The sequence below is a fragment of the Camelina sativa genome, chromosome 5 (genome assembly GCF_030686135.1).
Source record: "Camelina sativa cultivar CO46 ecotype springtype chromosome 5, ASM3068613v1".
Classification (NCBI taxonomy): Eukaryota; Viridiplantae; Streptophyta; class Magnoliopsida; order Brassicales; family Brassicaceae; genus Camelina; species Camelina sativa.
The window spans coordinates 3065827-3089405 of record NC_141884.1 but is presented as its reverse complement, the minus strand read 5'-3'; the positions used below and the strand labels follow the sequence as shown (position 1 = coordinate 3089405).

Genomic DNA, 23579 nt, shown 5'->3' with positions numbered 1-23579 from the left:
TATTTAAAATAAAAAATATGACATTATATTTACAACTTAACCATATTAGAAACTGTAAATAAACCGTCAAACATTAGCTATGTCACAAAACATATTTGGTTAACAAATCTGTTAAGTACTTTTGAAACAAATCCTAAAATACTTGTTTATTATTTAAATGTAAACTTATATATTCAAATATCTTATCCATAAAAAAAAAATCAGTTAAAATCCTATTATATTAATTGAGAAGTAAAAAATTACATTCAATTGCCATTAGAAAAAATTAATTAAACTTAATTAACTAATTTAAATAAATATAATTAATTAAAAATAAAAACACTCACAGATCAAATATTAAAAAATCTAAAAAAAAATTTTCTCTCTCTAATAAATTATGGACGAAATTACTAATTATTATTTTAAAAAAAAAATATATAAACCAATCAGAATTTTAAAAACTAAGATTTTATATCCAAGCATACAATACAATTATTTTTAATAACTAAATTCAAAAATTTTGTTAAGATTTCAAATTATGATTCTCCTATCATGTTTATTTTATTTTATTTACAAATTTTTTGAAATTTTCATTTAATACTTATAATTAATAAAATGCATATTTTTTGCGTATGTTGTGATTTGAATTTTTTAAAACGAAGATATATTACTCAGTGTATGAAAATGTGTGTTTTACTTTCCATATTGGCGGATTGGTAAAACTAAATTTATATAAATGATAAATTAATAATTTTTATTTGCTCACATAATATTACTATTTTATATTTCACAAAATAATGATGCAAATATAACAAATAAACAATATAAACTGTAATAATACGTCAAAAATAAAATACTATAATATTCTAAAATAATTAGTATTCAAATAGACTAATAGATTTATATAACAATTAAAAATAAATATTATCTTAAACAAAATAATTTTTTTAAAAATGAAATAGTAATAATTTTTATTATTATTTTATAAATTTTTTTAAAAATGTTGACTCGTGATTTAAGCACGGGATATATTCTAGTGATTGATTATACCACATTACTAACAATTGACACCGTAGTTATTTTTTTTTCGTTTTCTCAAATCGATAATATCATTGAATACATCAAGTTTAACAAAACAACGACATCTCATTTGTAAATGACATAATATTATTTTAATACCATTGCTTTTTTTTGGTGGTTTTTTTGTTTGTTTATTTGTCCCGATTTAACACCATTAAGTTATGGTAATTTATTTGAATTTTTCAATATACGGTATGTTCAATTTTAAATAACACATATTAGAAGCGGGGCTATTGGGCCTGATGCTCTTTTGTGGCCCAGAATCAGTTTGCTTTTTTTTTTTTTTGTTATTATTATTTTTTAAAAATAGCAATCAACTACTGTCTGAACTCTGACCGTATGTTTCAAAATAAACCTCCGACTAAAATTGGAAACGATAAAACCTTTTTCAATCGTACTTGTGTGCTTCGTTGTCTTGTTCGTCCCCATCTTCCTCAATCGAACATTATTATTAACTTGCCTTTTTAATTTCCAGAGAATAAATCTTCATGGTTTTCGATTTTCTCCACAGTAAGGAATCTGATTGTTGTTAGCTCGAATTTCTCCGCCGGCGACCTTTTCCGATCAAGTTTGATTCTGAGAATTCGCCAATAGGTAAAATAAGCTGCTGAATATGCCACTCACACACTCAAAGCACAAAAACCAAACCCCCATCTATTTATATCACTCGCCAAAATCTATCAAAAGTATATTCAGTCTTTCTCTATTGGTTGGTGGTTGGGTATACAAAGTTTGATTAGTATTATTTTAGTCTCTACTCTTTTACTTTTTCTTCGATTTCCACTTTTCCAATTTGTTTAGTCTGAAAAAGCAAGTAAATTTTTTTATCTTTTGCTTTTAGAGATAGTGGAAGACAAATCTTGAGCACTGTTTTTGGATCCCTTCTTGTGGAAACTCGCTTTCCTGCTTCTGTAGAGAAAACTAATAAACTAAAGTCATTATTTATCATGAATTATGTGAATTCATTTAATGTGTTTACTTGCTACATTGTTTGATTCTGTCTTGTTGTCTCTCTTTCTTGAACTTTCCTTAATGTCTTTTCGTTTGCGTCTGTGTCTCTATGGCGTTAAAATATGTGCAGGTGGAGGGAGCAGTTTGGGCATTGTGTGTTTGGTTACAAATCCTATGGATACGGGTCAAAGCCGCATAGAATCCTATCGAACTAAGTCTTTTAGTAGGGAGAGCAGTCTGAGCTCTTCTTTAAGCTTATCACGTAGTTTGCCTCACTTGATTGACAATGACGTCGATGGTGAGAGTGTCTCAGAGGCAGGGGATATTGGGGATCGCTCACTTCGTAGAAGGCATAGTGCTGGTAGAAGCAGCCGTTTGTCTGCTGATGATTTGATTGAACAAGGGGCCCTTGATACTTCTTGTCAAGAACAAGATGTATTACATGATCTTCGAGCCTTCAACACAGCTTCTTTAGTCAAACCTTTGCCTGAGAACATAACAGCATCTCCTTTACCTACCAAGTCTCTCTTGTCCCCTGAGGAAAACAACCTGGTAGGGACAATCTCTAATTTGGTATAGTTACATTAAAACTGTTTAGTATTATTGGTTTCTCAGTTCAGTGTTATGATCTATGATAGCTCGTGGTTTGTACAGGGAAAGGAGGAAGAGTACGTGTTACCAAAGTCCTTGGAATACATATCATGTCTAATTCACTTGGCTGTTTTTGGGATTTTTGGGGTAAATTCCAGTGGCTTTTTTACTCTCGAGATATGCTTATCCTCCATGTTTCTTTCTGGCTCTCTGTTGTGCTTTGTTTTGGTTTTAACCATTGTGAATCCCCTCCTTGTCTCCAAATAAACAGGCCATTACGAGATATCTGCTGCAGAAATTGTTTGGACCAACTGGTGCTCGAGTAACAAGTGATGGGAGCATCTTGTACCTTGATCTTCCCTCTAACATGGTAAAAGTCGCAATGCACTCATCTCATCTTTAATTACAACAAACCTATCTTTCTTAAGATAAATTCTCTAGATGATATCTTTTAGGTAGGTTCATTCTTGATGGGTTGGTTTGGCGTCGTATTCAAAGCAGATATAGCAAGGGTTTCTGAATTTGTGGCGATAGGATTATCGACTGGTTATTTGGGTAGCCTTACAACATTCAGCGGTTGGAACCAGAAAATGCTGGATCTTAGTGCTGATGGTCAATGGGTATATGCCATGCTTGGCTTTCTTTTAGGTAAAAACAAAAAATTCCTTTCTCAAAATCTCCAATCACCTCCTAAGATGGATGTAACATACTTACTTACAGCATAAACAACTTTACAGGATTGTTTCTCACGTCATACTCCATAATTCTGGGGGTGGAAACGGCCAAAGGGTTTAAATGGCTTCTTCATAGAAGAGCTTCTTCTGAGGGGAAAAATTCTTGCCTTAAGGTTAACACCTTCCAGAGCCATATCGTGTCCATGACCCTTATGCTTCTGTTGCTTGTGGCTTTACTCACAGCGAGTTCCATTCTGCTTGTGAAAGAATTTGACAAAGGAACAAGCGAGGCTCAGCTATGGTTAGGTTGCTTAGTTGCAGCCCCTGGTGTCTGGCTCAGATGGTTCTTAGCCAGGCTCAATGGACGTGGACTGGGCAAAGATAGACAACACTTGAGGTGGGTCCCATTTGGCACCCTCATTGCAAATGTAGCTGCAGCTTGCGTTATGGCAGCATTGGCCACTTTAAAGAAATCGGTAATAAATTATCTCCCTCTCTCTCTCTCTCTCTCTCTCTCTCTCTCTCTCTCTCTCTCTATCTCTACCAAATAGATAACAGAAGATAACATTTTTTGTATATATTATGGGAAACAGGTGAACACGAGAACATGCAACACAGTTGCTTCGAGCATACAGTTTGGTCTGTTGGGATGTCTGAGCACAGTTTCGACCTTAATGGCTGAGTTCAATGCGATGAGAGAAAGTGATTACCCATGGAGAGCCTATGCATATGCATCTTTTACCATTGCAGTTTCTTTTGCGATTGGAACTGTTATATACTCAGTCCCTGTCTGGACAGTAGGATTCAGTTAGTTGTATCAAAGTCTTTTGCAGATGATGTGAAGATACATATTTGTAACAATTGGTAGAGATGTATAATTAGATCGGTCACAATCAAATTATACCTTGTGCAGAAGTAATAAGAGCAAACTTTTTATACTATAATGATAACTTTTTCTGTTTTACACAAGATATGATGATTCTATATTCCACACTGAGAAGCAGTACTGCTGAAAAGAAAGAAAAAAAAAACACAACCACTAACAAAAACCTGTACATTCCTGCTTCAGACCATTGTCGTTACACTTCTCCCAACTTTCTCTCCATAAAAAAGACAAACAGAGATGTCAAGTCGACGAATTCATCACACAAAAGGAGAACCAGACATACATAAGTCTAAAGGGAACGGCTCATTTCTCTTGTGGGATGTAGCTGTAAGTGGAACAGCTGGTCTCTGTCTTTGTCACCTGCAGAAGAAAGAGAGACAAAATAAAAATGACGTAAGGAAGATGTCTTGTAATCAACCTCTGAAGTCTGTGGTTTCCATCACAAATATAAATAACTACGAACCTCTGAAGTATGAGAGGATCCTGAAGGAAGAAATGGTGTCCAGAGAATAGGGTCTCCAAGAGGATCCAATGTATTGTAGTTGGTGAGCAATGGAGCAGTTAAGAGAGAGGTAAGTGGGTACATGCTTTTCTGCAGAGACAAAGCAGCTGAAGCAGCAGCACCGCCTAAAGGAACTCCATGACTCACAACTGGTTTCTCTATTGCCTTGCCGTGATTCTTTTCCATATTGATGATGTTACGATTTGCATTCTCATCGTTTTCATTAGTGCTGCTTTCTTGGATCTTCAGTACTTTCTCTTCTAGGCTCTTGTAGGCAGGCGACTGAGACAAGATACTTAAAGCAGAAGAGCTTGATGGTGATGATATTTCTTTTTCTTTTCTCTGACTGCCACGAAGGACGCCAAGGTTTGGCACCTTGTATGGTTCTGTTGCCTGGGATGTGTGTTCCAGTGTTTTAAGCTCAGTACCAGCATCTTCCACTTTTGCATCCTCTGATGCTTTTGATGAAGATTCTGGTTGACGGGTTTTGTTGACTCCCCACCATTTTATGTATCCTGTTAGATCGATCTTTCTTTCCAGACAAAAACTACCTAGAAAGTCACCTTCTGTTCCTCGATCATCACCTGCCCCTGTTATTATTAATGATCATGAGTTTTACATGGTCTGATGCAATGCAAGCACACATTTGTTTCAATCACGTCAATGTTGTTAGTAACTCACCGTAATGAATGTTACTGAAGTATTCAGGTCCAGGCATACGACTGGCTGATGCATCCCATCGGCTGGTTGGGAATTGCAAAATAATTGGAAAGACAGCAGAAATGTATATCAGGCATGAATGTTAATTGTGACAAAGAAAGGTTAAAAAGACAAAACGAAAGAGTGCTACATCCAAAACAGTGAAGATAGCTTTTCCATATCCCTATACCTAAGAGTAGCATGTAGACTTTTTAAATGAAATCAACTAGTGATAGTCCACCATGTGTCAATTAAATCAAACAGTGATGATCCATATTGTTTCACTAAAAAACTTTCCGTATAGGCATTCACACAAACATAATCCTTCTTAACACCACAGGTCTCGGACAAAACAAAGAAATGGGAACTAAAGCCAATTGTTTTACCTTTGAAGTCCACGATATTTCGCGATTCCCCTTGAGAAACCGCTGCTTTTTCTGCCAAAGGGATATCTAAAGAGTATTAGCAATAAATGGTTCTTAGAAGAAAAATATATTACTTTTAAGTACATACGCACCTACGTAGAGATGCAAGGTATTCTTCCCTCGAGAGACTTTGCATTTCTTCTAAATCCCTGGTATAATCAGTCACCTACGAGAATGAAATATGTAAATGCATGTAGGTAATTAAAACAATGAAAATTGAGAAGGGTGACCCAGAAACACCTGTAAACATCCTTCTTCCAATTATGCATATATATAGATCATGGAAGTTATTAAGAAATCCACATGGTTGAAGAGTATAAACCGCAACTTATAAAGCATACTAGCGTAGCAATAATCTCACCGGAAAATTTATAAGTGTCCCAGGGCCCCAGTATTTCAAGGCAGCAAGGTCATAAGCTCTAGCAGCAGCCTCTTCATCATCATATGCTCCTGTAAAGTAAGAGTTGGATTCTTCAGTCATAGATAATCAAATTTGATATGCAAAAAAAAACATAATCAACACCTATATAAAGCCTTTAGCTAGCTTACCTAGATAAACTGGTGTGGCGATGTTTGCGTCAACCATGAAAGAAAATACAAAGGAAATAGAAAAGATCAGCTTTTGATGCTCCAAACAAGAGAAAACTCATTGCAAATGACGAAAATAATTAAATTAAATCGGATGCGTAGAAAAAGAAAGGAAGAGAAACCTTGTTTTCCTTTCTTGTTCTGGTTTTGGTTCCAGGTACTCTTATCCCAAAGGTGAGCTTCATAACGACCTGTCCATCTATGTCTGTACTCAACAAATTAAACAAACAAAAACGCATCAACCATCTCCTACTACTAAGATGATACGATTGGAGGAAGCAATTTGATTGATTTCGGATCTACAAGGATCTATCATAAGAACACCAACACCCAACTCATTTCTTCTGACTTATGCGTAGTAAATTTATTACCAAACTTTGAAAACTCTTACATTTTCTAGGAACAATTCTACCTCCACTACAGAATGATGTCCGGTATTCTTAAAATAATCTGATAATAGGTGAATAAAGTTCAGAACAATTAAACCGATTTCCAAATAACTCATCTCTAACCAAAGGCCATATGCATATCCACTTAATCTAAACACTCAGCAATTCAAAATCAAACCTAAACCGACACAATTCAGATTTGAAGGTAAAATTAGATGATATTAGCGAAAAATGTCAAATCAGTACCTGGTGACTCCGCGGTATATAGAACTCCTTTTACCAGCGGTACACGGCGGCATTTTACTAATACGCTCCTTAGCAGTACAACCTCTCTCTTTCTTCGCCTTTTTAAATCCTCTATACAACAACATCTGATCACTCGCCGCCACTGTCTCCGAGCTCTCTCCTCCTCCTCCTCCTCCGCTACATCCAAGCTCTGTCTTAGGTCCGTGATCTGACGACGACACCGACGCCATGATCGGAGAACCTTTTTTCCCCCAAAACCAAACCCTAGGCGCACTACGGCTAAGCAAAACGGAGCTTGTTACAGTAGAAGCAGAGAGAAAGAGAGAGAGAGAGAGCGAGGAATGCAAAAAAATCAACTTTGTTTGACTCTTCCTTTTTCACCGAATACAATGATTTTGATTTTTGTTCTTCTTCTTTGGGCAAATCTAAACAACGGCAAAATAAAATAAAAATTACGGAGGTCAAATTTACCATTACGTCCCGATTTTGTTTACCCCCTTTTTAACGAAGCGGAAGATAACAAGTGCAACGGCTATGAACGGGGACGAGGGTGTTTAGGTCATTTAGCTGAATAGGTTTTTTTAAGCTGACGTGTAATAATTATGTCCACGTGTACGTGATCTGTTTTTTTGGTGTTCCTGATGACTGACATTTTTAATGTGGAGTGTTTCCCAACTCTCACCTCGTTCCAAGGAATATTCTTTGTAATGGTACACTCACATTGTTGTTTTTTTTCGTTTTGTTTATCAATTCTTAGCTTACAGTGTTTTCTGAATTTTTGATTCTTCATATTTGGTACCGTTGTAATGACTTACACATCGAATCATTCCATTTTTAAAATTCATAATTCAAATTTTTTGAAATGATTGGTTGAGTTGAATTTAATGTCTTAGTTTCATTGATCCTATTTGCAATTCTTTAGCCAAACAATTTACAATACTCCAAAACCCAAAACTATTTCGTTTTCTGAATCGAATTATCATATTATTAGTAGAGGAGATTACAAGTTCACAAACATCATATATATATAATCAATGGGACAAAAATATACATACAGTAGAAACTACAACACTAATGTGCCTTCGTGTCTATGAAGTGGACTCGGATCTTCTCCTTTGTTTCTCAGCGATTCTATGTAATAAGAATAACAAAAACATGAAAATGTGAGACACCAAATGCTAAATTGGACGGAGTAATTGCTTTTCGTATTATTGCTCTCTCATCTCACCCAATTTTTGGCGTATTAGAGGTTCGAACTCTGTCCCTGCACTTCTTTCACCAAAGGAGATAATATCACGATACATTTGGTTCGATGGTTGAATACCAGCATCACTCATCCATTCTAAAACCTGCAAAACATTCAAAAGCCAGGACAACTTTTATCTCTGAACCGCAAGAACTCGCTCGGTATTAATCATTGTTACCAATTGAAAATAATTTTGCAGGAGAGAGAGAAATCAGTATTACCTCGATGTATTTCCTCCAGTTTCCAACAGCTAAAACTTGTTCCAATAGTATTGCATAAGTCTTGAGATTGATTTCAACACCAGAGGCTATAATCTTATAGAACAGCTGCGTGTAAAAAACATGGTTTGGTTAAAATTCTTGTTTCAATTCTATAAACAACAACTTGGCAGAAATTAGCAGATAAACTAAAAGTTTGTTGCACCTTCATCATTGCTTCTACTTTACCACTCTTCCCGAGAAGATGCAGCATCTGATTTGTTAACCCGATAGAAAGCGATGACAGGTACGGATCCATCATTTGGATGAGGTCTATTGCTCTTTTCCATTCCTGCAAGCTGCAATGGTGAAAGCAGAAGGAATGATATGTTGCTCTTTCTGTCTTCCGAGAAGGTTACTGTAATCTTTATTTAAACATACAACAACAACTTACGTGTTACAAGCCGAAAAAATCTCAAAGAAAACCGCGCCAGTGAAGGGGACTTCTTTTTCCTGCATCAAATCCATCAGGACAAAGACATTTGACGGTTGACCTCCCTTATTGAAAGCTCTCATCAAAGCTGAACATGCGATAGAATCTGGTTCTATTCCATTTGCTTCCATTTCCAGGAAGAGATCACAAGCATTTCCCCACTTTTCTGGCGACACAAAACCATCCACGAGAATTCAGATCCATGGAACACATTTTGTTACAGTTTTTATAAACAGTCTTGCACTCATGGTATATACCTGAAGCATTGTAAGCATGGAGCATTGAAGTGTACGCGATCACATCAGGTTCGCACCCAGCCAATTTCATCTCGTTAAATATGGATTCTGCTTCTGTAACTTGACCCTGGAAATTATCACAAAGAAAGTGACAGTGTCAAACCATACGAAAATCAGAATTCTATCGAATACATGTCTTCTGCTGAACTCAAACTCTAAGCACTTGCCTGTTTGCTGTAAGCACATAGAACAGAAGAGTACACCTCCTTAGTCAATGGAATACTGAGATCTTTCATCTCCCTCAGGTAACTAATTGCTTCAGGGTATTTTGACATCCTACATGAACCACTTATTAGGATAGTGAAAGTAACAGAATCAGCTTTGACTTTCTTCTTTCTCATAGTCTGATACAATGCAATGGCTTTCTCAAGTTCTGCAGCATTTATATAGCTTCCAATGGCTGAGTTATAGGCTGCCGTATTGAGATTGATACCTCTCGACTGTGCTGCGGAAAGTACAGTTTCAACATTCACTTTTTTCTTAGACCTACTACAAGCAGCCAAAAGAGTGCACACTGAAACAACATTTGGCTTAATGCCGTCTTGTTCCATCTGCCGGAAGATTTCCACAGCTTCAGGTAGAAACCCATTAGACCCATAAGCATCAATCAATGCATTGTAGGTAACAACATTAGGCTTTCTCCTTTCCTTCCTCATCATGAGGAATACCTCCTTTGCCTTTCCAGGTTGACGTGATCTTCCATAAGAATTGAGCAAGCTTGTATAAGAGACCACGTCTGGGATAATACCATTCCGCTTTATTTCTTCAAAAACTGAGAGAGCATTATCACTCATTCCATGAACGGCGTAGGCACCCATTAAGGCATTAAAGGAAACAATATTAGGTTTCAGACCTTCTGCAAGCATTGCTTCGAACACGGCTCTGCAGTTTTCTATCTCTCCCCTGACAGAGTATAAATGCATAATGCTCGTAAATGTCACAACATCAGGTCGGCATTCAGATCTCTTTTCCCTCATGGAATTGAATACATCAAGGGCTTGGCTACTTTGACCAAGCTTTGAAAGGCAATATATAATGATGTTAAACGTGGTGGTATCCGGACGAACTTTAGCTCCGTTCATAAGCTCAAAATAAGATAGCGCTTTTGAATACTGACGACCACTCTTGTATGCTGACAACACAATGTTGTGAGTGACCAAATCCGGTCCAACTCCGTTATCTGTCATTTTCATGCATACTTCCAAAGCCTCTCTCCAGTTTCCACTAGAACCACAAGCATTGATCAGATTATTGTAGGTTGAACGACTAGGAGCGATCTGCAAAACCAGAAAAGGATCAAAACCGTATTTAAGCAACACTGACAAGGCAAACTGTGAGGAAAAAAAAGAGTAAAGTTTACACACAGCTGCTCGTAACATGTCATCCATAAGATTCATAGCCCAGCGCCACTGACCAGCTCGACCATGGGCATTGATAAGAGCATCATACGTCTCAGCATCCGGTTTGCAGCTACACACATAGCATAACGTTCCCACTAAACTTATCTCCATAATGTTCCAATAAGAACAATTTCAGATGAAAACAAACCTCCATTTCTGCATTTCAAAGAAGAGACCACGAGCCTGATCAACCCAATTATGTCTAGCATGAAGCCTAATCATCATATTGTATATATCATTCCTTGCAGAGTAGTTCTTCTGAATCTTCATCCACTTGAAGACATTCACACAAAGCTCGATACACCCTCTTCTACTAAGCTCCTGCAATAAGTTACAAAATTCAAACTCCACTAAGCTCAATTTCATCACTGAAAGACCAATCAAAATCGAGACATACCCTGATAAGAACCGGGAAATTCCTCCTAGCAAACCGGCCGACCCAGGAATTGAGAACGCCATCAACTTCTTCCCAACGATTGAGAGCCATAAGCCGGTCCACAACTTCCGATACACTCCAATCTTTCTGAAACCGGTCGTTCTCAACCCGAAGTCGGTAACGTCTCGGAATATCAGCTTTCCTGAACCCGCCGACGCGGACTGAGACCTCATGCTCACCTCGGTCGTAGTTCACAGACACAGATTTCTTCTCCTGGAATGCTTCAGAGGCCTTCGTAGCTCCCGGCTTATCGGCGCGGGAAGATTCCGGCGGAGTGACGAGCTTGAAATTGGTAACGGTAGCCATTAACAGCCAAACGAGGAAGGTAGAGAGAGAGAGCTCTTCGGTGTGGATAAAAGGGATAACATTACACTCACGACTACGGACCTTAAAAGCCCATATACGATGTTTTTCGGCCCATTAATATTCACGGCTACGAGATTTGTGATTTTTGTAGAATTGTTTGGATGTTAATGGTAGCCATATTGATCTTGTTTGAATCTCTCTCTCTCTCTCTATCTCTCTCTCTCTCTCTCTCTCTCTCTTGCTTGTTAAATCCGAAACAACAACAAATTGACTGATCGGTCCACATAAAAACCATTTAGCTCTATGTACTTAAATCAGTGTTTTTAACCAAAAAGATTGGTTAAAAGAGTTTTATTCCGCTGATTTCTTTCCCCTTAACGAAGTTTTACTCTAGCTTGTTAGTTAGCTTTTTGACAAACAAAATTTAAAAAATTCGGAAAACATGTCATATACTAAATAAATTAAAAGCAAAACTTTTGTTTTTCTCATTGGGTCAATGTTCTCCCCATATCTACTACTAAAAGGATTTGTTTTTTAAATTTAGGGATGTTTCAGATTTGCTTGGACATCACGAGAAAAACGAAACCCTAAAAATAAATTATTAAAGTAAGACATATCTGATTTAAAAAAAAAAAAACAGAAATCAGGATAACAAGAAAATACAGAGAGATTAGGGAGGGAAGAGATTTGTGCTTTCTTTTTTCTTTTTCTTTTTTCCTTCCATATCTCTCTGTAATTTTCACTTTTAAACTTTCTAAAAAAAATTAAACTTTCTTCAAATTTGAAGAACAACAAGAACCTTTTGATATGATTCGCTTCGTCTTCTCTGATTCCAAGTCAAAGATCCTTTGATTCCATTTCTCCTACTTGCTTTTCTTTCTCGTTTTCCTAGGGTTCTTGTTCCTCCTTTCACAATTTCAAGAAGGTTTTTATCGGTTTAGTTTAATTGATTGGTATTAATGGGAAATTGTTGTGGAACAGCAGGATCATTGATTCTAAATGATAAACAAAAGAAAGGTTTTAAATTGTCAAATCCTTTCTCAAACGATTACGGTAACAACCACGATGGCCTTAAGCTTACCGTGTTGAAAGAACCAACGGGTAACGAGATCAAACATAAATACAAATTGGGTCGTGAGCTAGGTCGAGGAGAGTTTGGTGTCACGTATCTATGTACCGAGATCGAGACCGGTGAGGTTTTCGCATGCAAATCGATCTTAAAGAAGAAGCTGAAAACGTCTATTGATATAGAGGATGTCAAGAGAGAAGTTGAGATCATGAGGCATATGCCTGAACATCCTAATATTGTTGCCTTGAAAGAGACGTATGAGGATGATAAAGCTGTTCATTTGGTTATGGAGCTTTGTGAAGGCGGTGAGCTTTTCGATAGGATTGTGTCTAGAGGGCATTATACGGAGAGAGGTGCAGCTTCGGTTATTACGACAATCATGGAGGTCGTTCAGGTTTGTGTAGGGTTTTGTTGTATGAAAACTTTGTTTGGACATTATTGATCTTTAACATTGCTTGAAAGGCACGTTTTCGTTTTTTTGTGTTTATGTGAGGGGGTAATGTGGCCTTATTAAATGTGTGTTGCAGATGTGTCATAAGCATGGAGTAATGCATAGAGACCTAAAACCTGAGAACTTCTTGTTTGCAAACAAGAAGGAATCCGCATCTTTGAAGACTATTGATTTTGGTCTCTCTGTTTTCTTTAAACCAGGTGATGTATTATCATCATTAAGGGATTGAGAAAGGCTGCTTGATTAATTTGCGGTGTTGCAAGCAATCTCTAACCATTAGTGTTTTGTTTGCAGGCGAGAGATTTAACGAAATCGTTGGGAGTCCTTACTACATGGCTCCCGAGGTATTAAGGAGGAGTTATGGACCAGAAATTGACATTTGGAGCGCAGGAGTGATTCTTTATATATTGCTCTGTGGTGTTCCCCCTTTTTGGGCAGGTTTAGTTTTGTCAAATCACTTGTTTTTTTTTTTGTCTTTGTTTTTATAGAATCTTATAAAGATAATGACACATTTTTGCTATCTTGTTTGCTTGTAGAAACCGAACATGGAGTCGCAAAAGCTATTCTTAAATCTGTAGTTGATTTCAGAAGAGACCCCTGGCCCAAAGTTTCTGGAAATGCAAAAGACCTGATAAAGAAGATGCTTCACCCTGATCCAAGGCGTCGTCTTACAGCTCAACAAGTTCTTGGTATCATATATGCTTTCAAATGCAATAGTGTATTTTCTTCCTCATTTGTAATCATTGTTAAGATACTCAATCATCTTTTGTTTACAGATCATCCGTGGATACAGAATGGTAAGAATGCTCCAAATGTATCATTGGGTGAAACCGTAAGAGCAAGGCTTCAACAGTTCTCTGTTATGAACAAGCTCAAGAAAAGAGCACTCAGGGTATGTGTACTAATTTCTTATCTAGAAGACATATATAGTTTTAATTTGTATCCGGCGGTTGGAAGGAGCTTGAGATTTTATTACTTTCCTTCCATAGGTTATAGCTGAGCATCTATCAGTAGAAGAAACATCTTGCATAAAAGAAAGATTCCAAGTAATGGACACAAGCAATAGAGGAAAAATTACCATCAACGAGCTAGGAATCGGATTGAAGAAACTCGGGATTATCGTTCCTCAAGATGACATTCAAATCTTGATGGACGCGGTAAGCTATTAAGCAATTACTGAATCAAAGTTTCACATGCAAAAATATGTATTGACTCTAGCTGGTTTGTTATAACAGGGAGATGTTGATAAAGATGGTTACTTAGACGTCAATGAATTTGTAGCCATATCGGTACACATCAGGAAGTTAGGCAATGACAAGCACTTAAAGACAGCCTTTACGTTTTTTGATCAAAACAAGAGTGGTTATATCGAAATAGAGGAGTTAAGAGATGCTTTGGCAGATAATGTTGATACTACTAGTGAAGAAGTTGTTGAGGCCATTATCCTTGATGTTGATACCAATAAGGTTAGTAGACCCTTCTCTAAAAAAAAAAAATACGTTAAAAGGCTAGAAATTTGAATGTCCTTAAACCGGAAATTTCTACAGGATGGAAAAATAAGTTATGAAGAGTTTGCAACCATGATGAAAACGGGAACAGATTGGAGAAAAGCTTCAAGGCAGTACTCAAGGGACCAATTTAAGTGTCTTAGTATTAAGTTGATGAAAGATGGTTCCTTGCAGTCTAATGGAGATACAAAGTAGAGCTTGGAATCTGCGACAAAGATACTTAGCCATCAGTCGCAGAAGATTGAATTGAATCTATATCAAAGGGAAGGTATATATATATTTGTTCTTTCTTTTTGGTGTTTTTTTCTTCACTTACAAGTTACACCTTGTTGTTGGTTTCAACGGGTACCAACTAAGCTTTAGGCCTTTATACTGTTGAATGATCGATCATGTGATCAGGAGAAGCCCGTTTGTGTATATTAATTTAATTGTATGTGAGAAAAATGAAGATCATTAATTATTTTTTGTTTCTTGTGAATTGTTTTATTTTCATTATTTTTTTTATTACTATTTAGCATATTATATGATCTGCTTTCTGATCGAAACAGAACTAATTGTATGTAGATAACATGAAGATCATCACTTATGTTTTGTTTCTAGTGAATTTTCTTCGTTTTTTTTTTGTTTGCTCTAAATTGACGACAATTACGTTGGTTTCGGTTTATTTCCTATACCTTCCATAAAGTTGGCAAAATACATAAGAGAAAATTGTATGTACTTAATAACGGAATAGAAAATTAGAACACCTGATGCAATTTAATTTCCAAAAGAATATTATCATAGTCATCTGATCAACTCAATTCCTTGGCACTATGCACATATCCACAACTTGCCGTGTGAATGCGATTGTGATTTTGTGATTTGTGGTCATTCCATAATTTCCGTACCAACTAATTTAACAGACACATCTCTTTAGATATAAAAAAAAATATGGAAATAGTTGTACACAACACCTCTTCCTCAACTCTTATGGGCATTTATCTGTATTCTACTATATTAATTGAGAAGTACAAATATGAAACTAACCTTAAAATGTGTAAAAAATTACATTCAATTGTCATTAGAAAAAATTAATTAAGTTTAATTAACTAATTTAAATAAATATAATTAAATTAAAAATAAAAAATACTCACATATCAAATATTAAAAAATCTTTAAAAAATATTTTTTATCTCTAATAAATTATGGACGAAAATACTAATTATTTTTTAAAAAAATATATAAACCAATCAGAATTTTAAAAACTAAGATTTTATATCCAAGTATACAATACAATTATTTTTAATAACTAAATTCGAAGATTTTGTTAAGATTTCAAATTATGATTCTCCTATCATTTTTATTTTATTTTATTTACAAATTGTTTAGAACTTTCATATAATACTTATAATTAATAAAATGCATATTTTTCTGCATATGTTGTGATTTAAATTTTGTAAAATGAAGATATATTACTCAATGTATGAAAATGTGTGTTTTAATTTCCATATTGGCAGGCAGGTTGGTAAAACTAAATTAATATTGATGATAAATTAATAATTTTTATTTACTCACAATTATATTATTAAAATTACTATTTTATATTTCACAAAATATTATGCAAATACAACAAATAAACAATATAAAACTGTAATAATACGTCAAAAATAAAATACTATAATATTCTAAAATAATTAGTATTCAAATAGACTAATAGATTTACATAACAATTAAAAATAAATATTATCTCAAACAAAATAATTTTTTAAAAAATAAAACAATAATTTTTATTATTACATTATAATTTTTTAAAAAAATGTTGACCCGTGCTTAAAGCACGGGATATATCCTAGTTGAAATATATGTCTGAGAAAATTTTGATTTTAATTTTTTCTATTTGTTATATAAAACGGTTAGCACAAGAACTATGATATGTATGATCCACACTTTAAAAGTTAAAACCAAATTATTGATGTCTTTCTGATTTTTGTGTTTAAGAAAAAAAATTATGAAAATTCGAAATATTATTGCAATATTATGCATAGCAAAACCGATTTTTGTGCACTTACGAACAAGGTTTTTCTATTATTATAACAAAACCGATTAAAGAATTCAAGTATAAATTTGGACCAGTAAATGATTCTATTTGAAATTCCATATTTAGAAATATTCTACGACGATACAGATAAATGCCGTTTTCTGTGCATATCCATTTATGCATGGACATAGTAGTTGGACGTATATAGATCCTTATCCAAATGCCAACGCAAATGTGAAATATCATATCACTTTTGGTTGTTGCATAAAAACTTACTTGTGCAACAAAGACTATGACATAACAAATATATAGTGTAATGTATTCTTATGGAGGTATTCTTATGTTATAGATTTTCTATTTCTTTATTTTACGTTTCGTACGTGTTGATTATTTTATTTTATTTTATAATATGTAACAACACAATTATATTCGGTGCCGAAATGGCTTCTCTTCATGGCAAAGGCCTATTTCTAAATCAATATATATATATGGAGTTTTCACGTCACAATAAAATGCAAAGTTTGATGAATACATGACTAATCAAATTTAAAAGTAAATGTCTTTACTCTTCTTTTTTTTTTCTTTTGAAGTATCACGGTACTATACAGCTTTTGTGTCACGGTAGATTTCAAATCCAATTTTTAGAAAATGTAACAAATTTGTGCTAAAGATAGAAATTCATCTCGAAATATAGCCATTGTAAATAAATTTAAAACTTAAAACAGTATTGGTTTCCTCGATAATATACAAAACAAAGACTCTACAACTCAAAGGATCGAATTATAATTCCTAAAATTAATTTTAAGACCTTAGAGGTAAATTAAAAAGAGAAAAATACTGCAAAAGAATAATATGTAAATGAAATCCTAACCAACGAAAATTTTAGAAATTCTAAGTATGAACAGGAACCTACAATCAAGGAGAGTTTTAAAACAACTAGGAAAATTTCCCAGAAGTCATGCTCTCGTCCATACCTTTGTGTCTCTCAAGCAAGCTTCACACATGTGACATGCCCTATATTTATCCGTTTGATGTATTTGTATACTTTTTTTTTTTTTTATACTTCGTTTTTATTCCATCTAATCATATTGAAAGGTCAAATTATATACTATTTTAGTCGATAATTTAATTACCTTTCGTACGTTACGTTAATCTAGTTTTTACTCAGAACGATATGGATGGGCACTAGTCTTTCCCGTTGATTGAGGGAAGTTCGTATTGTAGTTAGTTTAATGAGGACTTTCTTTTTAAAAATAATAAAATCCGTAAGTCAAACTTTTTTGTTTAAGAGAGTTTCGTTTATGTTATAAAATGAAACTGTTTTGTTGGAATATTAAAAGTCCGATTAGAACTTGTTACGAATTTTAAGGGTTCACGTATGATTCTTGCTTTTCTAGAAGAAACACGAAAAGGGGTTTTTTAACTTTTACTGCTCAATCATGTGTGAAACACACTTTGAAATTCTGACCACGTGTTAATATGAAATATCGACCACGGCACAAATTAAAATTAATGTTCAACGGGAGACACATGTGCTTAACTCTCCCTAATTAAATCTCACGTGCATAGCCTAACTTTGCTTCCCATACGGCTATGCGTGTGGTTCGCTAGTAGTTTGACGTACTTAGAGCATGCAAGAAAATATAATGGCTAATACATCGGATTCTATCAACATTTTGCAGTTAAACATGCTTAAGCGAAAATAATAATAGGATAAGTAGCTTCCTACAAAGTCTTCATGTGCATTGTTTTTAAAAAAATGGGATTGCATGTCTTCGTTTTCTTTGTTTGTCTTCGTTTTTAATGAGAATTCCCCAAATATAATGTAGTTATGTCTTTTGCTACTTTTTTTATTTGTGTGGTGTGAGGTCAGATTCATATCCATGCATTATTAATAAACCGACTTACGTGGGTGATGGGATGAACAAAATAAAAATATGCATTTTAGTATTCAATTACGATCCGACTTGACAAGCAAACAAACAAACAAAAAGTCTAATACGACGTGGCTGTTTTGACAATATAGACGCCAAATTTTATATATTACAATAACGGATAACCAATGAGACGAAGAAGGAAGAAATTGCGGCGGTCACGTGAAGGGAGGGTTAGTTATCGCCATTTTCAACTGAACGAACCTTCACGAACATATAAAGTTCGGTTTTTCTTTACTAAAATTACGCATATCTTCCTAGTACACGAAATTACGACTATCCTAACAAAAAACTGCTTATTTCGTATTATGTGGTACGTATTGTTGTTACATCTCTTGTATATTATTTGGCACGTACGTAAATTTTATAGGAGATTAGCGACAAAGTTGTATAATCATCATACGGCACAAATACATTATACATGTTTTGTAGATTAAAATAACAACTATATATCTTAATGTTATCATGTTTGATTGTTTTCTTTACTACCCATTATGATACATAATTTCTTGGAATAAAAATCCGAAGAGAGTACTGCTCTTAGTCAATCTAACCAATAATCAATCTAGATAAGACTGTATGAAGAAAAAAGGAGAAAATAAATTCAATCACCTTAAATCATTAAGCGATGTTTCTTGCAGAAAATACGATAAGCATGGTCTCGCTAAGAGACAACGAAATCTTGAAATAAAATTTATTTTAAAACAATGGAGAGAGAGAGAGAGAGTAAAAATATGAAACTCTGAAGGAAAAAATAAAATAAAATATCGATGCGAAAAGTAATGTTTACGTGACAATCTCAATTTCACTCCATACCTCGAACTCATTCAAGAAACCTAACATTTAACGTTCCGTCTGATTTGCCTATAAATACATGTACATCCACACTTCTCCAATTTAAAAAACAAAGCAACACAAAGACAAGAATCTCAAACATCAAACATTCTTAACCTACCCCAAACAAAACAACACACAATCCTTTCCCCAAAAGAAAAATAAAAAATACCCATTTTCCTTATATACCAACCTCAATGGCCCGTTGTTCCAAAGGTGTTACCGTTTTCATATTATGGGTTCTTTTGATGCTTTCATGGTGTGAAGCTTCAAGAATCAGCGTTAGTCGATATGATCATTCTTACAAAAATAGCTTCATCAAGCGAAGAGATGACATAACGGGCTTGAAAAGCTTTGTAAGAGCTTCTTTGCGAACTCCAACCACCGTTAGTGTTTCTGACTTTGGAGCTAAAGGAGATGGAATAACTGATGACACGCAGGCATATTCATATACACATAAAACTCTTTTTAATTAGCATGTAAAACTGTTTTTAGTACTAATTAATGATCCATGTCATGCATTGATTAGGCGTTCGTGAATGCGTGGAAAAAAGCATGTTCTTCAAGTGGAGCTGTTAATCTCTTAGTTCCTAAAGAGAATACTTATCTCCTTAAGTCTATTCAGTTAACTGGTCCATGCAAATCTATTCTTACCGTTCAGGTAATTACAAAAAAAAAAAACTGTTATTTGCTAACTAAAAATGATAATACATGATCATATATGTATGTGGTTATTGAAACTAAGCGTTTGGTCGATGGAACGGCAGATCTCCGGGACGTTATCGGCATCTCAAAAACGATCGGATTACAAAGATATATCCAAATGGATAACGTTTGACAATGTTAACGATCTATCTGTTGAGGGCGGCGCCACTGGGGCTGTGGACGGAAACGGCGAAACGTGGTGGGAAAACTCATGCAAACGGAACAAAGCTAAGGTGTGTGTAATATTCATCTACATGTAATCCTTAAATATAAATCGAGTTATTAACACTCTTTTGTCATATATGCAGCCATGCACAAAGGCTCCCACGGTACGTTGAAACATATATTGTTTTTTTTTTCTTTTTCTAAAAAAATAATGTTGATATTTTTATCATAATTGGACATATGTATTTTTTCGTATAAATTGCTTATATGCAGGCTCTTACTTTCTACAACTCGAAGAACTTGAGAGTGAATAATCTGAGGGTGAGAAATGCGCAACAGATTCAGATTTCGATTGAGAAATGCTCCAACGTTCAGGTCTCTAACGTGGCGGTAACTGCACCTGCCGATAGTCCTAACACTGATGGTATACATATCACAAACACCCAAAACATTAGAGTCTCCAACTCCTTCATTGGAACAGGTTATTAGTGTATCAATTGACATCATCTTTTCATTATTTCGTTTGTGATTTTATAAAGAGTTGCTTGCATATCAAGGAAGCTAAATTTAAGGGCTTTATCATGATTTACGGGGATTTATCTAAAACAAGTTACTTAATGGTTGCTTTCTTAATCAGGCGATGATTGCATATCTATTGAAAGTGGATCACAAAATGTTCAAATAAATGACATAACTTGCGGTCCTGGTCACGGAATCAGGTATCAAAGAATTGTTATTTTTGTATACACTAAAATATCTTTTCTTATAACCATTTGTAAATATTCATATAAAAATTGCAAATCTATTTTTTTTTTTTTTTGAAATATGAGCAGCATTGGAAGCTTAGGAGATGACAACTCAAAGGCATTTGTCTCAGGCGTGACAGTGGATGGTGCTAAGCTTTCCGGTACAGACAATGGAGTTAGAATCAAAACTTACCAGGTGAGAAGTCACAAACTAGCCCTTCAATTTTAACTAAACTCTCAAATTATGCCCTACTTTTTGTTATTGATTTGAAAATTTAATCTAATCCGATCCATTTCAGGGAGGCTCAGGAACTGCTAGCAACATTGTCTTTCAGAACATCCAGATGGACAATGTGAAGAATCCTATCATAATCGACCAAGAATATTGTGACAAGAGCAAGTGCACTTCACAGGTTCACTCTAATCTGACCAAATCTTCCAACATTCATATCATAGTAATAGATATTGTTGGATCTAGCTAATCATTTTTACACGTATCTTCAGAAATCTGCGGTCCAAGTGAAGAATGTGGTGTACCGAAACATAAGCGGCACAAGCGCATCAGACATGGCAATAACGTTTAATTGCAGCAAGAACTATCCATGCCAAGGGATTGTGCTTGACAAAGTGAACATAAAGGGAGGGAAAGCAACTTGCAGCAATGCCAATGTGGTTGATAAAGGAGCTGTTCTGCCTCAATGCAACTCCACTTAATTAATTAGATCCATTACCCAAACACATACATAGATAATATATATACATAAATACAAATAGATTACAAAGTATACAAAACGTATGATATATATATAGATATACTTGTGGATACATACATGATACATGAACAATGAATTGAATGATATTGTATTCACTATGAATTATAGTATAGCATAGGAGGAATACATAGATATTGTATTACTTGTACCCTAATGAATAAAAGGAATACATTCTTTTAAATGGACCTTATCGTGTTATTAATATATGACATTACATTAAAATTTTAGGCCCATGAAAGCCCATTAATGTTTTAGAAACCCTAAAAAAAGCTTAGAGTAGCAGCTGGAGCAATATATATATCGTAAATTGCCGCAGCTAGGGCTTTCTCATTCTCATCACTCAAAACAACAAACTCATCGCAGCCTCTCCTTAAAAACTCATCGCAAAAATGGCTGAACGTGGTGGAGAACGTGGCGGCGCTGGTGGAGACCGTGGTGGTTTCGGACGTGGAATCGGAGGAGGTGGCCGTGGAGATCGTGGAGACCGTGGAAGAGGTGGACCAAGAGGCCGTGGTGGTCGACGTGGAGGCCGAGCCACTGAAGAACAGAAATGGGTTCCAGTGACCAAGCTTGGTCGTCTCGTGCAAACCGGAGAGATCAAGAAGCTAGAGCAGATCTACCTTCACTCACTCCCGGTTAAGGAGTACCAGATCATTGATACCCTTGTTGGTCCTTCATTGAAGGATGAAGTGATGAAGATCATGCCTGTTCAGAAACAAACCAGAGCTGGTCAAAGGACTCGATTCAAGGCCTTTGTTGTCGTCGGAGATGGTAATGGTCATGTTGGTTTGGGAGTGAAATGCTCCAAGGAGGTTGCTACGGCTATTAGAGGAGCGATTATTCTCGCTAAGCTCTCTGTTGTCCCAGTTAGGAGAGGTTACTGGGGTAACAAGATCGGTAAGCCACATACGGTTCCTTGTAAGGTGACTGGTAAGTGTGGATCTGTTACAGTGAGGATGGTTCCTGCTCCTCGTGGTGCTGGTATTGTGGCTGCTAGAGTTCCCAAGAAGGTTCTTCAATTCGCTGGAATTGATGATGTTTTCACTTCTTCCAGGGGATCCACTAAGACTCTTGGAAACTTTGTCAAGGTTTGTTCACTCTTCCTTTAGTTTAGAGTTTGCATTTGATTGGTTTGTGGGGATAGCTTTGGAATTGGAATCAGATTGTGTGATGTTTGTGGGAATTGCTTTGAAATACGTTTCAGATTGTGTAAAGTTTGAACCTTTTTTGTCAGCTTAGTTAGTTTCATGAGGCCATGTAGTTAGAAATTGATGAAATCTCTATCGGAAAGTTATATAACTATGTTGATTGATGTTAAACGATTGATACTTGCGTGACTGTTTATTTGCATCATGTCAAGGCTGACCTATTTGTAATAAGTTCTCTGTATCTGAATGAATATGAGCTGCTGCTGCAGTATTGTCATATAATGTATTTGGTTATACCTGTTACTGTAAGTAGATGAGTAAATGTATATCAATATCTTGAGTTTGTTGCTTTGATCATTTGATGTAACTATGATGTGTCATGTTATGGCAGGCTACATTCGATTGTCTTCAGAAGACATACGGATTCCTTACACCAGAGTTCTGGAAAGAGACGAGATTTGTTAAATCCCCATACCAGGAGTACACAGATCTCTTGGCGTCCAAGGCTCTTCCGAGCAACAAAGTGGCGACCGATGTTGAAGACCAAGCCTAGATAAAAGCTCTCAGCTATATGGGTTTATCGTTGATGAGTTAATTTTGGTTGAACTTTTGGGTAGTATATGTTGCTGGATTGTGCACCCTATGTTTTTCATCTGTTCCAAACGACGATTTACATTTGCTCAGTTTTTCTTTATGGATCCATCTTATTAATGTTCTAGTTTTGCTTTTTATTACTTTGAGAAAAAGTTTAAATCCAGTTTTTTTTTTTTGTGCCAATACAAAATTTTCACCAATTCTCTACCTTACATTAAACCAATGTCATAAGCTTTGTTGATTCAACATGT

General features: G+C 35.3%; 6 protein-coding genes across 10 annotated transcripts; 4 read left to right on the top strand and 2 right to left on the bottom strand.

Annotated features, from left to right (window-relative positions):
- Window positions 1–1374: 1374 nt before the first annotated feature.
- LOC104785210 (uncharacterized) lies at window positions 1375–4219 on the top strand. Of its 3 annotated transcripts, XR_015598224.1 has the most exons (8): window positions 1386–1653; window positions 2141–2562; window positions 2665–2748; window positions 2873–2971; window positions 3057–3249; window positions 3339–3448; window positions 3543–3751; window positions 3869–4219. XR_015598224.1 is itself a non-coding variant. In XM_010510381.3 (7 exons), the coding sequence occupies exons 2-7, from the start codon at window positions 2185–2187 to the stop codon at window positions 4085–4087; spliced, it is 1386 nt and encodes a 461-aa protein (XP_010508683.2). In that variant the 5' UTR covers window positions 1375–1653; window positions 2141–2184; the 3' UTR covers window positions 4088–4219. The 3 variants fall into 3 exon arrangements, 2 of the variants coding, with proteins under 2 accessions (XP_010508683.2, XP_087369142.1); XM_010510381.3 differs by having other exon boundaries at window positions 1375–1653; window positions 3339–3751; XM_087513016.1 differs by lacking the exons at window positions 1386–1653; window positions 2141–2562; window positions 2665–2748 and having other exon boundaries at window positions 3043–3249; window positions 3339–3751.
- LOC104793087 (AP2-like ethylene-responsive transcription factor At2g41710) lies at window positions 4195–7419 on the bottom strand. Of its 2 annotated transcripts, XM_010510383.3 has the most exons (9): window positions 7011–7419; window positions 6498–6580; window positions 6337–6345; window positions 6149–6237; window positions 5880–5953; window positions 5749–5799; window positions 5345–5406; window positions 4625–5253; window positions 4195–4521 (listed from the first exon to the last, which is right to left on the bottom strand). In XM_010510383.3, exons 1-9 carry the CDS (start codon window positions 7238–7240, stop codon window positions 4465–4467), a joined length of 1284 nt encoding a protein of 427 aa, XP_010508685.2. In that variant the 5' UTR covers window positions 7241–7419; the 3' UTR covers window positions 4195–4464. The 2 variants fall into 2 exon arrangements, with proteins under 2 accessions (XP_010508685.2, XP_087369144.1); XM_087513018.1 differs by lacking the exons at window positions 6337–6345; window positions 6498–6580; window positions 7011–7419 and having other exon boundaries at window positions 5749–5814; window positions 6149–6283.
- A 553-nt stretch (window positions 7420–7972) lies between these two features.
- On the bottom strand, window positions 7973–11462 carry LOC104785207 (pentatricopeptide repeat-containing protein At2g41720). The gene is made up of 10 exons (XM_010510375.3): window positions 11040–11462; window positions 10791–10963; window positions 10607–10712; window positions 9410–10519; window positions 9204–9309; window positions 8908–9112; window positions 8680–8812; window positions 8478–8582; window positions 8239–8359; window positions 7973–8141 (listed from the first exon to the last, which is right to left on the bottom strand). Exons 1-10 carry the CDS (start codon window positions 11382–11384, stop codon window positions 8074–8076), a joined length of 2472 nt encoding a protein of 823 aa, XP_010508677.2. The 5' UTR covers window positions 11385–11462; the 3' UTR covers window positions 7973–8073.
- A 470-nt stretch (window positions 11463–11932) lies between these two features.
- Window positions 11933–14890, top strand: LOC104785206 (calcium-dependent protein kinase 14-like). 2 transcript variants are annotated; one of them, XM_010510374.2, is made up of 8 exons: window positions 11933–12847; window positions 12981–13104; window positions 13199–13342; window positions 13441–13593; window positions 13681–13796; window positions 13894–14061; window positions 14140–14370; window positions 14452–14890. In XM_010510374.2, exons 1-8 carry the CDS (start codon window positions 12344–12346, stop codon window positions 14605–14607), a joined length of 1596 nt encoding a protein of 531 aa, XP_010508676.2. In that variant the 5' UTR covers window positions 11933–12343; the 3' UTR covers window positions 14608–14890. The 2 variants fall into 2 exon arrangements, with proteins under 2 accessions (XP_010508676.2, XP_087308081.1); XM_087451955.1 differs by having other exon boundaries at window positions 12030–12847; window positions 13441–13796.
- Window positions 14891–19269: 4379 nt separating this feature from the next.
- Window positions 19270–21771, top strand: LOC104785205 (polygalacturonase ADPG2). Its single transcript, XM_010510373.2, has 9 exons — window positions 19270–19637; window positions 19727–19858; window positions 19965–20135; window positions 20211–20231; window positions 20341–20548; window positions 20705–20786; window positions 20901–21009; window positions 21113–21226; window positions 21318–21771. Exons 1-9 carry the CDS (start codon window positions 19395–19397, stop codon window positions 21525–21527), a joined length of 1290 nt encoding a protein of 429 aa, XP_010508675.2. The 5' UTR covers window positions 19270–19394; the 3' UTR covers window positions 21528–21771.
- A 96-nt stretch (window positions 21772–21867) lies between these two features.
- On the top strand, window positions 21868–23518 carry LOC104785204 (uncharacterized). Its single transcript, XM_010510371.3, has 2 exons — window positions 21868–22674; window positions 23126–23518. The coding sequence occupies exons 1-2, from the start codon at window positions 21976–21978 to the stop codon at window positions 23285–23287; spliced, it is 861 nt and encodes a 286-aa protein (XP_010508673.1). The 5' UTR covers window positions 21868–21975; the 3' UTR covers window positions 23288–23518.
- Window positions 23519–23579: the final 61 nt, after the last annotated feature.